This window comes from Ailuropoda melanoleuca, chromosome 2, assembly GCF_002007445.2.
Source record: "Ailuropoda melanoleuca isolate Jingjing chromosome 2, ASM200744v2, whole genome shotgun sequence".
Classification (NCBI taxonomy): Eukaryota; Metazoa; Chordata; class Mammalia; order Carnivora; family Ursidae; genus Ailuropoda; species Ailuropoda melanoleuca.
Window position 1 is genome coordinate 83,067,638 of NC_048219.1, and position 13,508 is coordinate 83,081,145.

Here is a 13,508-nt window from a genome sequence, read left to right on the forward strand (position 1 = left end):
AGGAGAGGGAAGGGCTAAGAAGAGAACATTTCTGCTTGATTTTTTTTATTTATTTGATTTACCTACATTCCCTTGTGATGGGCTAATGATGCACATTTAGCCAGGATGAGGCCCACCTTTTCTTATTTTTATCTGTATACACTTACCCATGAAGATCACTCACTTTTCTCACCCAGATTCAAGTGATTAGCAAAGAACCATATGATGCAAACGGTTTTGCTCTTTGCAAGCCATCTGTGTTTCCCAGTGCGCTGCAAACCACACCATTGCTTCCTCTTTACCTTTGTAGCGAGAGCACAGCATTTGTCATTCAGTGTCTGAGCAACTTCAGTGACACCACGAGGAAAGGTCTGTACTGGGCCAAATGGCACACATCCCACATGTGGCATCTTTCTTTCTGTTTCTGAGTAAGTGTCATAATTCTGCATGTCTCTGTTGTCCCAGGAGCTAGTCAACAGGAGGCTGCTGGGTGGCGGAGAAGGACAATTTGATATTTACAGGCAAAAATTGTGCCACACATCTCTGGTGTGTGCACTAATTTTTGACTTACCGATAATGGTTTCCTGGTCTACCTCGGCGCCCTTGAGTTCTAGGGAGGTGCGATGCTTGGCTGAGTCTGTGAACCTGGGCCCACCAATGTTCACATTTGTCTGTGCTGCCCTGACTTGACCTTATCCTCCTGGGCTAAACCATCCCTGGAGCAAGTGAGGACTCAGCTCCCCAGACTGAGAGGTGACCTTACATCTTGTCTGATGTGTTTGTCTTGGGAATGTGGCTGGATGAAAGGGAAAGTTATGAGAGCACTTAGTAGTTTTAGGCGAAGCTAAAAGAAGGTTCTGGACATCCTGGGAGCTGAAGTGGGAATCGATCTGAGGGACTGAGAAGGGGCCAAAAGATTTACTGGGCTTTGCTGAAGGGCACATGGAAGGTCTTAGCTGGTCCAGGAGCACTTTCACACATTATATAACAGGATGGAGAAAGGGGAGATTTGGAAGTAAACAGAAAAACAGATAACCTGGGCTGGAAATGGAATCGTTCCAGAGTAGGAGAAGGTACTTTTTTTGTGCTGTGGGTTCCTGTAGCATCCAGTGAGGCCAATAGATCCCACTTTAGGCTAATTGTTTAAATGCCTAAAATAAAATGCACAGGATTATAGGGGAAATCCATCGTACTGAAATGCAATTATCAACATCATTCTAAGTGGTGATGTAGTCATTTATTGGCTTCTTTATGGATTCCATAACAAGATCTAGAGGTGGTCTGTTAACCACCAAACTTCAAAGGAGTAATGAGTATGAATAATATTTTAGGATATCTGCAACAACTGTAATGTGATGTGAACATATCTATGGTTTGTTGTCTACCTTCATGACTGAAGGAAATGCTAAATTTTCATTAAGACTAGTGAAAATAAAGATGTAGGGTTTTTTTTTCACTTGAGTTTATGGACCCTTTAATCCTGCGTGTGGACCCAGGTTAAGAACTGCTGTAGAGACTAGATTGAGTTTGTGCACTGGGACCGTAGTGAACTTAATCAGCAGTGTGGCCAGAGCTGTGGCTAAAGCATGAAGAAGTGACAGCCTTCAGCACAGCGGCTTGCTTCATAAACTTTGGCTTGAACTGAACCGGGCTCATGTTTCCGCAGACATTAGATCGTGTGAGGTAGGGATCAGATCTGGGGCCTGATGGGGTGAGAGGTGGCCTGCAGGGTTAGTTAAGAGGATCGGTTAGTTGCTGGGTGATGGATGTCCACCAGACTGTCTTGGCAAGTGTTAACAGATAGAAAGCTTGGTGGCTGGTACGTTCCTATTTTTCCTGTTTGGTTGTTGAGTATGATTATTTGTTTATTTATTTTAAAATTCTATTTATTTATTTATTTAGAGTGTGATTCTTAACTAGACATGCTTTGTGTATTTGGACTGTGTGTTTGGCTTGTGTAGATGGGAAAACAGGGTGTACATTGTGCAACAAGTCAGATATTGCAAGTTCTCTCCTTCATACTCTTTTTTTAAAAAAATTTTGGTGAGTCGGCTGGAAGTCTGGGGTGAAGGCAAGTAGTAACCAGGTTCAAAAAAGAGAAGCTGGAAGCTTTTCCTTAACCCACGTAAACAATTATCCAAACCGGGACATGTATTTATTGCTTCTAAGTTTTGACTCACTCTAAAGCATTCATTTTGTATAGAACCATGGTTTTTACGTGAAAGGCACATAAATCAGGAAGGAACTCGAAAGAACTTTGGAAGCCTCCTATTTGTCCTGACAACTATGGAGGGAAAATTATAAATAAGGGAGGAAATTAAATGCTAGTCAATTGACCGGTTGCATTGTTTAGCAAAGGTATACTTTCTCCGAATTAGCTTTTTTAATAAACATAAAGATTGATTAATTCTGTTAGAGCACGGCACTTGAAGAGTTAATGTTATCAGTGAATGAGCTCTTGGACTTAGCACTCAGCTTTGTGTCCCTGGTCTAGAGCTGCCACCCCTCACCCTGACTAGCTGCCCTACATGTGAAAACCATTCATGTGGGAGGGTGCCACAGAGGGACCCATTTTCCTTCAACCTTACTGAGACTGTACTCATAGAAGCAAATATTTTTGGTTGGAAGTTCTTTCTGCCTTCAAGGGCATGGGGGTTTTGTACGTGTAAAGAAAGAGATATTGCTTGTTGTGTTTGCTATTCTCCAGGTAGGTTTTGTATAAGGTGGAATCATTTGAAGTTGCTGTTTGTGCATCAAAAATGGTCAATTGGGGCACCTGGGTGGCTCAGTCGTTAAACATCTGCCTTCAGCTCAGGTCCTGATCCCAGGGTCCGGGGATCGAGCCCTACATTGGGCTCCCTGCTCAGTGGGAAGCCTGCTTCTCCCTCTTTCATTCCCCCTGCTTGTGCTCTCTCTCTCTGTGTCAAAATAAATAAATCTTTTTTAAAAAATGGTCATTTATGGGCCATTTTATATGATCCAACTTAACAGCTTCCATTTAAATACTATTGTAGTGGTAAATTCGGCAATCCCAGTGATCTTTTTGAAGAAAAGCCAGTATCATCAGAATTGTTTGGGTTTCAAAAGTGTGGTCCCAGTACGGTGCGTCCATCAGTCAGTGAGAATTTGAGCTGCTATGCCGAGGGTTCTAACCTTCCGTCCATTAGAAGAGAAAACAACAGAACAGTCCTCTGAACTGTTTTACTCCCGAGGAAGAGGACAAATAGGTGCAACATCTCCCACCGAGATCGTCTTTATAAGAGATGCTTCAGCGTATGGTCCCAGTGCATAGCCATTCGAGTTGACCTCTGTCAGCCATTCCTTTCCACATCAAAAATATGTATGAAATTTCCACGCTTTTGCTTCACTTTTTTGGGAAAGCAGTACCTTCCCACTCATGTTAGTGACCTCATGCCTCTACTAGGACCTTCCTCCATTCACGATCCTCTCTGGCGTCATCCATCGCTCGCTCCCCTCTGCAGCTCCTCTGCTCTTAAGCATGTCCAGTCGGCCCTCCCTGCCTCTCCCCTCTCAGCTACCCTTGTCGGCTGCCACCCTATTCTCCTGTTTCCCGGCTCCGCAAAACTTCTTGAAGTAGTTTGCACCTCCTGCAGTCACTTCTGATCCTTGAAATCCTTGGCCTCTGCTCTATTGAAATCTCCTTTACAAAGATCTCCGCTGATCTCGTCCTCATCAAACTGGAAGGGCTGTCCCCTGACATGAGGGTCCTTACCCTTACAGCAGCATTCAGCAAGCAGACAAGGCCTTTTTTTTTTTTTTAGATTATTTATTCATTTATTTGACAGAGAGAGAGAGAGCACAAGCAGGGGGAGGGAGAGGGAGAAGCAGGCTCCCCACGGAGCAAGAAGCCCAGTGCCGGGCTCGATCTCTGGACCTTGGAATAATGACCTGAGCCGAAGGCAGACACTTAACTGACTGAGCCACCCGGGAGCCGCAGACAAGCCCTTTTGCGGAGCATTTTTCCTCCTTTGGTTTCCAAGCTACTCTGTCCTGGCTGCTCTCCTACCTCCCTGGCTCTTCCTTCTGTGGGCGTGTTCCTCGCCGTGTCCCCTAAATAGAGGGACCCTCTAGCTACCTCTCTTCAGCCCTCCTCGTGTTCCCTAACACTGCCCAGCACTGTAGCCAACCTAATCTGCTCCCATGGCCCAGAACCTTCCATGGTTATGAACAGGCATTCACAGGACGCAGTGAGAAGCAATAGAGACAGCCAGGGACTTCACATTTGCAAATCTAGGTTCAAGTCAGGCTCAACCATGTACAAGCTTGACATTGCTAAATGTGCGAATATCACAGACTTCTTAAAAGGATTCGATTACAAAGATTTTCAAAGGGTTGAATAGACTTCAAAGTACAAATATATATATATACATTTAAATATTATTTCCCAATGTTTGCTGGATATCCTTCCTGTTTAATTTATGGTATTTAAATTTAGCATTTTCAAAATCAAACAGAATTTTCTCCTCCCTTACCCTTCAACACAGCAGTCTCTTCCAGATACCCTTATTTCTATTTTTTTAAGGATTTATTTATTTATTTATTTATTTAGAGAGCAGGGTGGGGGGCAGTGGAAGAGGGAGAGAGAGAATCCCAAGCAGACTCTGTGCTGAGCATGGAGCTGAAACAACCTGATCTCACAACCCTGAGATCATGACCTGAGCTGAAAGCAAGAGTCAGACGCTTAACTGACTGAGCCACCCAGGTGCTCCATGATACCCTTATTTCTATTAACAGAATCATCATTCTCTCAGTCAACCTCACAAAACCTACCATCATTTTTATTTCTTCTTGCCTTCCATCCCTCCATCCACCCCTTAACCTCCAAACATCCAAGACACTGAAAAACTCTCTAGATTTTTTTTTAAGATTTTATTTATTTATTTGACAGAGAGACAGCCAGCGAGAGAGGGAACACAAGCAGGGGGAGTGGGAGAGGGAGAAGCAGGCTCCCAGCGGAGGAGCCTGATGTGGGTCTCGATCCCAGAACGCCGGGATTACGCCCTGAGCCGAAGGCAGACGCCTAACGACTGTGCTACCCCGGCGCCCCAAAACTCTCTAGATTTTATCTCCACCGTGGCTCTTATAGTCTCTTTCTTTGCATTCCTATTGCGGTCACCACTTCTCTCCTGGGCTACCATGATTTCTAATGTTTATTTCTAACTTCCGTCATCCTACACAGCTGTCAGATTAATTTTCCTAAGACCTTCCCAACACTTTCAGTGGATTCCCCATCACCTAAACAGTCAAGTCCAAACTTTTAGAAGTGATAGTCAAGACCTTCATGTTTTGGGCCCCAAATTCCTGTCCAGCCTTACCTCCTTCTATTAATCTTCATGTAACCCTTCCCCTAATCCAGTTTATCGATCCCTAATTCCTAAACAAGTCTTTTGCTTCCGCTCGTTCCCAGGACCCCGGGATTATGATCTGAGCCAAAGGCAGGTGCTTGACGACTGAGCCACCAGGCGCCCTCCTCCATATCTTCTTCTGAGCTCTATTCTGTTCATTCCACAACACCAGCAACTGCTCCCCATGGGACTCTTCTGGTGTCTTTCCCCTCCTCTTCTCCTTCCACTGGGCCTCAGGCCCCTAGTGAAAGATCGGGCTCACCCTTGGGCATCTCTGTCATTTGCTCTTTGTTCTTTCTGTAACAACAAACTAGCCTTTTATATTAGCCTAATCCATAAACACATGCATTTTTCATTTCTGCAAATGCTTGATTTTGAACACGTGCACGTCAAAGAAAATGTTGCCATTTGAGAATGTTTTCTCCTTCAAACCGAATACTTGAGATGTGTCTCAACAGGAAACACTCCATAGTTGCCCCAACTGAACACTTTGGGTCAGAGAAGAACCAAAGTGACTTTGAGCCCAGATCCTGGCGGACTTGACAGGCTGTCTTTTATGAAGCTTTTCAATAAAGCTGTAGTGGCTCTTTAAAAAATGACAAAACAAAAAAACCCTCCACAGTATAGAGAGGAAGTGCTGCTGCCTTTTCAGCTGCTAATTTTAGCTAGTCCTGCAACAGACCTGGCCAGGAGCTACAAATAGTTCCAACCAACTAGCGAGACAGAGAAAGTGTGGCACCGCGGGCGGCGGGTAGATTTCCCCTCTCCAGCAATCTCAGAGAGAACAGCCCGACAGGTACCCAGGAATGAGAGCCTGAAGAACGGATTTGCTGAATTTTCCCATAAAATAACATAAAAGGTGAATTATCGTGCATCGTATTGACTTTAAATAAGTGGCCTTAGAGAGCCCTGGGCGCTAAGTGTTACCAGTTATAGTAATTATAATACTGTTGAAACTAACTTTTTTTTTTTAAGTGAGTAGGAATTGCTATGGAAGTTGAAGTTGTGAGAGAAGAGCGAACTCATCAAGCCATTCCCTGCTCCTCAGCCCGAAGGAGATGTATGAACATTTGAGTTGATTATAGCTAATAACCTGTGATCTCATTTACTAGAACTCTAATACAGGGCACTGCAATAAGGTGGCACACGGGGGACTGGAGCGCTAATCTATTTTTATTCTTCCTTCTTTCTCCTCCTTGCAAGCTAAGCTCAGCCTTGGCCAGAGAGAAGTAACCGTCCAGAAAGGACCGCTGTTTCGGGCGGCAGGCTACCCCGTCAGCATTGGCTGCAATGTCACTGGCCACCAGGGACCCGCTGAGCAGCATTTCCAGTGGTCTGTGTACCTGCCCAAAGCCCCGACCCAAGAAGTCCAGATCGTGAGCACCAGGGATGCCACCTTCTCTTACGCAGTGTATGCACAGCGCGTGCGAAGCGGGGGGATCTATGTGGAGAGGGTCCGGGGCAACTCGGTCTTCCTGCACATCTCAGAGCTGCAGCCGAAGGATTCCGGCGAGTATGAGTGTCACACGCCGAACACGGACGAAAGATACTACGGCAATTACAGCGCGAAGACTAGGCTAATTGGTAAGCCGTGGGCCCTCCTGTGCAGGCCAGCCCCCCAGAAGCCAGAGCCCCGCCATCACAGTGCCTTGGCAGGTGACATGGCTTCGCATCATGTCCTTGCTTTGGCAAGAGAGCCCTCGAAGCCCTCTGGATATTTTGCAGATGGGTCACAAATCGGTATCTCCCCTTCTTTAAAACTCTCAGTTTATCCTTCTAGTCAACTTTGCTGCCAAGAATTAGATAGCGGGTGGTCTTCCGAAGGCCTTGTCCACAGCTAGCCACAGGTCGATCGTAGCAACAGCATCCAACAAAACTCTGAGAGTTCTCCCCACGTCATGTCTCTTCTTGGAGGCAGGACATTAACTTGCTAAGAGAACCGGTGTTAATATGGTCAAGTGGCAAGACATTCACTTGGAAATGAATATTCTCAAACTACTAATCTCTAGCATATTTACATAGAGAGAGATTCACAGTCCTTTCAATTACCATTTTGCTCCTTTGCCTAGAATATCTTAGCACCCCTTTTTCAGTCTAGCCAACTTCCACGTATACCTGGGGACCCAGTTTAGGCCTTAGCTCTTGTGAAGTCTGTCCTGACTGTCTCAGGCCATTTTCCCGTCTTCGTTTCCTCTTGGTGTTCTAGTCACATCGCTGTTATTAGCACTCACCCAGGGTATGTGGCATTTGGCTACTTATAGGACTCCTTCCTCACCTCGAGCTCCGGGAGAATACTTATCTCAGCCCCCAGCACGGTGACTAGCCCTGAGCAGCTGCTCAGTAAATCTTCGTGGATTGAATCTAAGTGGTGTTTTCCCATAAACTTAGGCTGTGTGATTTCTCTGAGGAAGAACACAAAGATAGGGTAGTAGGATGGTTACCAAAACTTCGGTAAGGGTTGCATTTTGGCTCTGAATTATTACAAAAGATTATTTCAAAACTTTACAAAGAAGCAGGTTAAGGCATAAGGAAGTGAAGTGACTCGCTCCAATTCCTGTAGTCAAACAGGGACAGATTTAGGATCAGAATCTAGGTCTTCCAGCTCCCAGCGCTCTTCCCTTTTAAATACTCTGTGTCTGAGTAGCTAAATTGGTCACAGCCTATGCTAAAAACGTAAAGTCAGGGTCAATACATCACTGCGCCATTAGTTTTGCCAAGTTCCACAGACTATGTATACAGATGCCAATGTTCCCCTTGGCAATAGAGGAAGCATATGGCTGGCGGAAAAGCAACTCGAAGTATGTGCTTTATGGATGGTGGGTCAGGGCCCCATCTTCATTCAAGCAGCCTTGTCTGACAGGTTACTGGGCTAGTCGGTTATCATTATCCCTTTGCTTCCAGTTGTTCCAGATACCCTCTCTGCCACCATGAGTTCCCAGACTCTCGGTAAGGAGGAAGGTGAATCATTAGAACTTACCTGTGAAGCCTCCAAAGCCACGGCTCAGCACACCCACCTCTCTGTCACCTGGTACCTGATGCAGGATGGAGAAAGAAACCAAACTACCAAGATTATTTCCCTCTCCAAAGATTTCACGTTGATCCCTGGGCCCTCATATACAGAGAGGTTTGCAGCTGGTGACGTCCAGCTCGGCAAGCTCGGGGTCAGCACCTTCAGGCTGTCCATAGGGAGCCTCCAGCCCTCAGATCAAGGCCAGCTGTTCTGTGAGGCAACTGAATGGATTCAGGATCCAGATGAAACCTGGACTTTAATCACGAGAAAGCAGACAGCTCAAACAGCTCTGAGGATCCGACCAACAGGTAATGATCTTCTCGAGAAATTCATAAGTATGTGGATGGTGGGTGTTTATGGGATATCTTTTTGGCTGTTTTCTAATCTTTTGGCGGGTCTAAAAAACCATTTAGAAAGTTTGAATACTCTTTGGGTTTGGCATCTGGGAAGCATAAATAAGAGGAGGGACATATGATTTACGGTCTGTCCACGGCAGGTTTTCTACGGGATAAGATCTGTTGAATGGTTGGAATGGTTAGATAGATTCCACAAGTCATGCATGAAAGTGGTTTTGTTGACAACCTTGCCAAGCCCTGTGTAAGCACTTTATCTGCATTATCGACTTTCTCTATATTACCTAATTTAGTCCTCACCCTATGGGGCAAGTGGTCGACTCCCCATTTTTAAAACAGGGAACCTGAGCCTCAGACGTTCAAAATGCTGATGAGGGGAGGAGCTGGTACTTGAAGCAGGTGTGTCTCTGCAAAGCCCCCACCCCACACATCTGGGCCTCAGGGTAGCTCCAGTTGCCAACATGGAGTCTTGTCTTAGTCACTGCCAGTATTTCCTTCCACCTGACCCCATTTCCTGCTTGGGATGGTGTTACTCTTCACGATCCATTGGCATTGTCATCAAAGCAAGCAGGAAGCCTTGGTGTTATTCCTGGTTTCTCTACATAGGCTATGGTCCTGTAGGAAGAGGTTTTGAAAACCACATATATTCATGCTAAAAGCAGGGATCTGATGGTAGATCATTGAGGATTTTCTCTTCCTTCCTTCCTTCCTTTCTTTCCTTTTCTTTCTTTCTTTCTTTCTTTCTTTCTTTCTTTCTTTCTTTCTTTCTTTCTTTCTTNTTGGAGGAAGAGGTTTTGAAAACCACATATATTCATGCTAAAAGCAGGGATCCGATGGTAGATCATTGAGGATTTTCTCTTCCTTCCTTCCTTTCTTTCTTTCTTTCTTTCTTTCTTTCTTTCTTTCTTTCTTTCTTTCTATTTCAGTATTTTATTTATTTATTTGACAGAGAGAGAGCACAAGCAGGGGAAGCAGCAGGTAGAGGGAGAAGGAGAAGCAGGCTCCCCACTGAACAGAGAGCCTGATGCGGGGCTCGATCCCAGGACCCGAGATCATGACCTGAGCCAAGGGCAGATGCTTAACTGACTGAGCCACCGAGGCACCCTTAAGATTATTTGTTGTTGTTGTTTTAGAAAGAGTGTTATTCTATTTCATCAAAAAATTGTCCTGTTGGACATGTTAAGTGTCCACATTATACTCAGTGAGTTCTGTGAGGGCACATCACATGTGCTTTTTTTTTCTCTTTGAGANGTTTTAGGAAGAGTGTTATTCTATTTCATTAAAAAATTGTCCTGTTGGACATGTTAAGTGTCCACATTATACTCAGTGAGTTCTGTGAGGGCACATCACATGTGCTTTTTTTTTCTCTTTGAGAACAATTTTTTATGTAAAACAGTCTTTATTTTTACTTATTTATTTTGACAAAAATTGTGTGTATTTAAGGTGTACATGTTTTGATACACATATTACCACAATCAAGCTAATTAACATATCCATCATCTCACATCATTATTTTTTGTGTGTAGTGGGTGTGTGCATGTGTGTATGGTGAGAACATCTAAGATCTCTATTCTCAGCAAATTTCAAGTATGCAACACAGTATTATTAACTGCAGTTGCCATGCTATACATTAGATCTATAGAACTTATCTTGTATAAATACGGGAAACTCTGTACCCTTTGATCAATATCTCCCCCGTGCCCCCTTCCCCAGATCCTGGCAACCACCATTCTATTTTCTGCTTTTATGAGCTCAACAGTCTTAGATGCCACATATAAGTGAGTTCCTGCAGTATCTGTCTTTCTGTGTCTGGCTTCTTTCACTTAGCCTAATGTCCTCAAGGGTGATCCATGTTGTTGAAAATAGCAGGATTTCCTTTTCTCTCATGGCTGAATAATATTTCAGTGTGTGTGTGTGTGTGTGTGTGTGTGTGTGTGTATGCTATATTCTCTTCATTCATCTATCCATCAGTGGACACTTAGGCTGTGTCCATATCTTTGCTATCATTAATAATAAACATGGGAATGCAGATATGTCTTTGAGATCCTGATTTCATTGTCCTTTGGATATATACACAGAAGCGGGATCACTGGATTATATGGTAGTTCTACTTTTAATTTTTGAGTAATCTCCACACCATTTGTTACCTTCCCATTAACAGTGCACGTCCACCCCATCCATTTCTCCACATCCTCTACCAACATGTTATTGTTTCTCTCAACCCATGAGCACAGGATATATTTCCATTTATTTGTATCTTTAATTTCTTTCATTAATATTTTACAGTTTTCAGTACACATGTCTTTCACCTCCTTGGTTAAAGTTATTCCTAAGTATTTTCTTCTTTTTGACATTATTGCAAATGAGATTTTTTTACTGAGATAAAATTAGTATACGACATTATGTAAGTTTCAGGTGTGCAACACTATAATTTGATACTTATATACACTACAAGTGATCACCACCATAAGTCTAGTTACAATCCATCACTATACAGTTGAGCCCCTTCACCCATTTCGCCTACTCCCCAACACCCTTCCCCTCTGGGAACCACAAATCTGTCCTCTGTCTCTATGAGTTTATTTTTGTTTTGTTTGTTCATTTGTTTTGGTTTTTAGAATCCACATATAAGTGAAATCATACGGTATTTGTCTTTCTCTGCCTGATTTAATTCATTTAGAGTAATACCTTCGAGGTCCATCCATGGTGTTGCAAACGGCAAGATTTCCTTCTTTTTTATGGCTAAGTAGTATTCCTTTGTGTGTGTGTGTATACCACATTTTCTTTATCCCTTCATCCATTGATGGACACTTAGGTTGTTTCCATGTGTTGACTATTATAAATAATGTTGCAGTGAACATAGGGGTGCATGTATCTTCTTGGTGTTTTTGTGTTCTTTGAATAAATCCCCAGAAGTGGAATAGCTGGATCATATGGTAATCGTATTTTTAGTTTAGTTTTTTTTTTTAAAGATTTTATTTATTTATTTAGGTGAGAGAGAGGGAGAGAGAGCTCATGGAGAGGAGCAGAGGGGGAGAGAGAGGGACAAGCAGACTTCGTGCTGCGCACAGAGCCTGATGCAGGGCTCCATCTCACGAACCTGAGATCAGACCTGAGTCGAAACCAAGAGTTGGCCATCTAACCTACTGAGCCACTCAGGCGCCCTATTTTTAATTTTCTGAGAAATCTCTATACTCTTTTCAATATTGGCTGCACCAATTTACATTCTTACTAGTGGTATAAAAGTGTTACCCTATTGCCACATCCTCTCCAACACTTGGTATTTCTTGTCTTTTTGAGAATAGCTGTTCTGACAGGTGTGAAGTGATATCTCATTATGGTTTTGATTTGCATTTCCCTGATGATGAGTGGTGTTGAACATCTTTTCATGTGTTTATTGGCCATCTGTGGATATTGTTTTCTTAATGTCTTTTTCCAGTACCGTGTTGCTAGCGTATAGAAATGGAACTGATTTTTTTTTTGTATGTTGATTTTGTGTCCTGCAACTTTCCTGAAATCATTAATTTTAACAGTTTTTTGGTGGAGTCTTTTGGGGTTTCTATATATAAGATCACGTCATCTGCAAACAGATGATTTTACTTCATTCTTCTGACTTGAATGCCCTTTATTTATTTATTTTTTTCCTGACTAATTGCTCTGGCTAAGGCTCCAGTACTATGTCAGATAGAAGTGGTGAGAGTGGACCTCTTTGTCTTTTCCTGATCTTAGAGGAAAAACTTCCAGCTTTTCATTGTTAGGTATTATGTTAGCTGTGGACTTGTCATACATCACATCACATGTGCTTTAACTTAGGAAAATTCCACTGGATGTTCTTAGCCAAAAAAAAGAGAGCAAAGAAATCACAATTTACAGTAGTTCAACATACTATAAAATATTTTTTATTCAAAAAAGATACATTACTGTATACTTTATACTTCTATGCATACGTCTTGCTTAACAGGATTGCATTCAGAAATCTATGTATGCTGTTCTTTCTGAATGATTGAAGGAATAGTCAAGGACATTTTTGATTCTAGGCATTTCTTTGGCTGACCTACTCCTCAGAGCTCAACTCCCACATGAAATTCAATCCCTGTACTGCCCTTACAGTGGGTATTATCTCTCTGTGGTCCCAAAAGGACAGATGCTGTGGCTTCTCTAAATACCTGCGTTGCTTTTGTTTCCTAGCGAGAGATTTTCAAGTCAACATTTCAGCTGAGAGCACATTTACTGCAGGGAAATCCTTAGAACTGGCCTGCCTGGTCGGAGGTGGTGGCCGGGACCCACAGCTTCAGGGTGTTTGGTTCTTCAATGGTAATGAGATGGCCCGCATCGACGCTGGGGGTGTTCTGGACCTGAAAGGAGACTACAAAGAGAGAGCAAGTCAGGGACAGCTCCAGGTTTCAAAGTTCAGCCCCAAGGCTTTCGCTCTCAGGATCTTCTCTGCGGGCCCCGAGGATGAAGGCATCTACAGATGTGCCGTGGCAGAGATGGCGAGAGCTCCGATGGGCTCCTGGCAGGTGCTTCAGCGCAAGCAGTCGCCCGACCGTCACGTGCATCTGAGAACGCCAGCAGGTACGTGAAGTCAGAACCAGACATGCCAGGGCTGCTCTCGGCTTCCCTCCTTTGTGAGTCCAGGATGCATCCATGGACACAGTGGCCTCCCCCTGAAGAGTCGGGTGTCAGTCAGATCGCTTTGAGGTGGAAGAAAGAAAAGCAACCAAACTAGCTGAAGACTTAAGTCTTATTTCTGGGCCTTTAAATGGGCTGTGATCCCAGACACAACCCTTAATTTCTTTA

At 43.7% G+C, this 13,508-nt stretch overlaps 1 protein-coding gene across 8 annotated transcripts in view; it reads left to right on the plus strand.

Moving 5' to 3' along the window:
• Positions 1-256: 256 nt before the first annotated feature.
• CD101 (CD101 molecule) overlaps positions 257-13,508 on the plus strand; it is a 38,184-nt gene continuing 24,932 nt past the window's right edge. For 3 of the 8 annotated variants that reach the window (XM_034654164.1, XM_034654165.1, XM_034654163.1), the window contains exons 1-4: positions 4,968-6,405; positions 6,549-6,929; positions 8,247-8,663; positions 12,897-13,283. In XM_034654164.1, coding sequence (XP_034510055.1) covers positions 6,336-6,405; positions 6,549-6,929; positions 8,247-8,663; positions 12,897-13,283 — 1,255 coding nt within the window. In that variant the 5' untranslated portion in view covers positions 4,968-6,335. Of the gene's footprint in view, positions 408-4,967; positions 6,406-6,548; positions 6,930-8,246; positions 8,664-12,896; positions 13,284-13,508 lie in introns of those variants that run through there. The other 5 variants (XM_011230301.3, XM_011230304.3, XM_034654161.1 and 2 more) reach the window with 4 other exon arrangements.